This window comes from Salpingoeca rosetta, assembly GCF_000188695.1.
Source record: "Salpingoeca rosetta unplaced genomic scaffold supercont1.8, whole genome shotgun sequence".
NCBI classification, from domain to species: domain Eukaryota; class Choanoflagellata; order Craspedida; family Salpingoecidae; genus Salpingoeca; species Salpingoeca rosetta.
This window is the reverse complement of record NW_004754926.1, coordinates 1219287-1221801: the sequence shown is the minus strand read 5'-3', so window position 1 is coordinate 1221801 and position 2515 is coordinate 1219287. Positions and strand designations below refer to the sequence as shown.

At 52.9% G+C, this 2515-nt stretch overlaps 2 protein-coding genes across 2 annotated transcripts in view; both read left to right on the top strand.

The window, feature by feature from the left end:
• Positions 1 to 709, top strand: part of PTSG_12069 (tRNA 2-thiocytidine biosynthesis protein ttcA) — a 7724-nt gene extending 7015 nt beyond the window's left edge. Inside the window, exons 15-16 of the mRNA XM_004995410.1 lie at positions 160 to 250; positions 467 to 709. Coding sequence (XP_004995467.1) covers positions 160 to 250; positions 467 to 670 — 295 coding nt within the window. The 3' untranslated portion in view covers positions 671 to 709. The remainder of the gene's footprint in view (positions 1 to 159; positions 251 to 466) is intronic.
• PTSG_12068 (uncharacterized protein) overlaps positions 704 to 2515 on the top strand; it is a 3687-nt gene continuing 1875 nt past the window's right edge. The window contains exons 1-5 of the mRNA XM_004995409.1: positions 704 to 1113; positions 1308 to 1441; positions 1750 to 1834; positions 1987 to 2072; positions 2256 to 2340. Of these exons, the coding sequence (XP_004995466.1) occupies positions 778 to 1113; positions 1308 to 1441; positions 1750 to 1834; positions 1987 to 2072; positions 2256 to 2340 (726 nt within the window). The 5' untranslated portion in view covers positions 704 to 777. The remainder of the gene's footprint in view (positions 1114 to 1307; positions 1442 to 1749; positions 1835 to 1986; positions 2073 to 2255; positions 2341 to 2515) is intronic.

Genomic DNA, 2515 nt, shown 5'->3' with positions numbered 1-2515 from the left:
GTGTGTGTGTGTGTTGTGTGTGTGTGTGTGTGTGTGTGTGTGTGTGTGTCCAGTGCACGGCACCCGCGCAGACTTTCCACTGACACACACACACACACACACACACACACAAATACACACACACATATACCACTTGCCGTACATGGTACACGGCGACAGGGAAAAGGACATTCGCGCGTTTGCAGAGGATGCGGACGTGGCCCTGCCCATCATCAACGAGAATTGTCCAGCTTGCTTCGAGGCGCCCACCGTGCGTCTGTGTAGTGTGTGGAGTGTGTGTAGTGTGTGTATAGTGTGTTGTGTGTGTAGTGTGTGTAGTGTGTGTATTTGTGTGTGTGTGTGTTGTGTGCTTGTCATCGTTTGTACATGCCGGTTGCCACCGAGCGACACAACAGCCGCCTTGATTCATTTCCTTGCTTTCCTCATGCGCTGTGGTGTGTGTGTGTGTGTGTGATGTGTTCATCAGGAGCGACACCGCGTGAAGCAGCTGTTGGCCTCGCAGGAGCTCATCTTTCCTCGATTGTACGGCAGCATCCAGGCTGCCCTGCTTCCGTTGATGTCCAAGAATCGCACTGGCCTTGAGTCCCGCAGGCTCGCCCCACCACCACACACAAGCGACAACAACAACACAGGCACCGACACAGCAGACGCGGACACACCAACTTGCTGATTTCTGTGTACATCTTCCATTAAACTTCGAACTACCCAATTCAAAACAGCCGACCAACTGTCCTCTCAACAACACGACGCTCCACCACTGCACACACTCAACACCCGATGTCACGGCCCAGCTTGATCCCTGCGACTGCAGGGTGGTTCGCGGCTTTGTTTGGCAAGACAGAGCGCGGGGGGTACGCTGCTGTGAAGGAGGCGTTCCACTTTGATGCAGTGCGGCAGGTGCTGGTTGCGCCGAACCAGGAAGAGTTTGATGTTGGGGTGTTCTCGCGACCGAGCGTGCAGGAGTTGAGGGATCGGGTGGCACAGCTGCCACGACGAGCAAAGAGGAATTCAACAAGCAGCCACCGCAGGCGCAACGTCACCGTGAAGCACATTGCCACGCCAGATGTCATGGAGCTTCACGGCGAAATCGAATGCGAGAAAGCCCTGTTCCAGGTGAGGTGGACAAATTCATTGCCGTGTGTGGCTTGTGACATGTCCTGCCGATCATTGTTTACTGACTGTGTCTTCGGCCGGCCCGTGAAGGTGTCAGGTCACATCGGCTACCACATCCGAGCACACCGCTTCCTTTTTCCTGATGGGTTGTGCATGTGCGTGTGCGCTCACTCCGATGTTGTCCACGTTGTCAGGCTGCATCTCAGATGAACTGCCTTGAGATGGTGTCGTCCGGCGTCACCCCGGAACAAGGCGTCACCGGTTATGTGTACGATCGCACGCAGGGTCCCGCCTGCGCCCTCGTGTCACCGGCCGCCACCATGTACAGGTACTTTTGGGCCCCCGCATCAAACCGGGTTTGCCGGTGGTTACATTTGCTGCATGCGGGAAACATGGGACCGCACATCATGTCTTCATTCATGGTTTGACACCTTGATTGTGGCCGCTGTCGCCGTCCACGGATGCACCTCTGTTGTCGTACAGCATCGCAAGCTCATGTATTCATGTATTTGGGTATGTGTGTGCGCACATTTTCAATGACTATATGCACTTGTCTGTGTGTGTGTGTGTTTGTGGTGTGTGTTTGTTTGTGTGTGTGTGTGTGTGCACTTGAATGGACATGCGCTGTATCACTAGGAACTACTACGTGCCCGTGAGACTTTCGGACGGGCAGGTGCAAGAAGGACAGACCGAGGAGCATCAGCTCAACAACCTTGAAGACGTGAGTTGCACTCATGAGTTATCAGTGTACCGTTGATATGCACAGGCAAGCAGTGGATGTGCAGGCGTTGGTCAAAGGACTGGTCTTGCTTTGATGGAACATGGCAACGTCACGTCATCTCACACCCCTCCATTTTTTGCACATCTTGCTAGTTTGAAGCGGTGATTGGGAATGATGAACACAAGTACTTCGACGTCATCAACGGATATGTCATGTCCACAAATCAGCAATTGCTGCGGTGTGTATGCATCTGCACATAGATACATGCTTTTGCTTGTGTGTGTGTGAGCTCGTGCTTGTGTCAATGGTTCAAGGTGCTGCTTGCATGGGGAGGCGCAGGTGTGCACTCTGGCTGTGTTCTCATCCCATACCCGTCTCATGACTATGATCATGTCGCTGTCGTCTTGTTTTGTTTGTACAGCCTGAAGGAGCGGCTTGATGGAGATGCGGACCTGTGTAATCAGCTGATCTCCACCATTCGCATCGGTCTCCATGAAGACGTTCCGGTGTGTGTGTGCGATTGAGCGAGTGTGTGTGATTGAGTGAGTGTGTGTGTGTGTGTGATTTAGCTTGTGTACTTGACAAATGAAGCATGCCCACAAATGGCATGAGTTGTCAAGCAAGCTCTCGTCACGTAGCACACCTTCATCATCATCATCATCATCATCATCATCATCATCA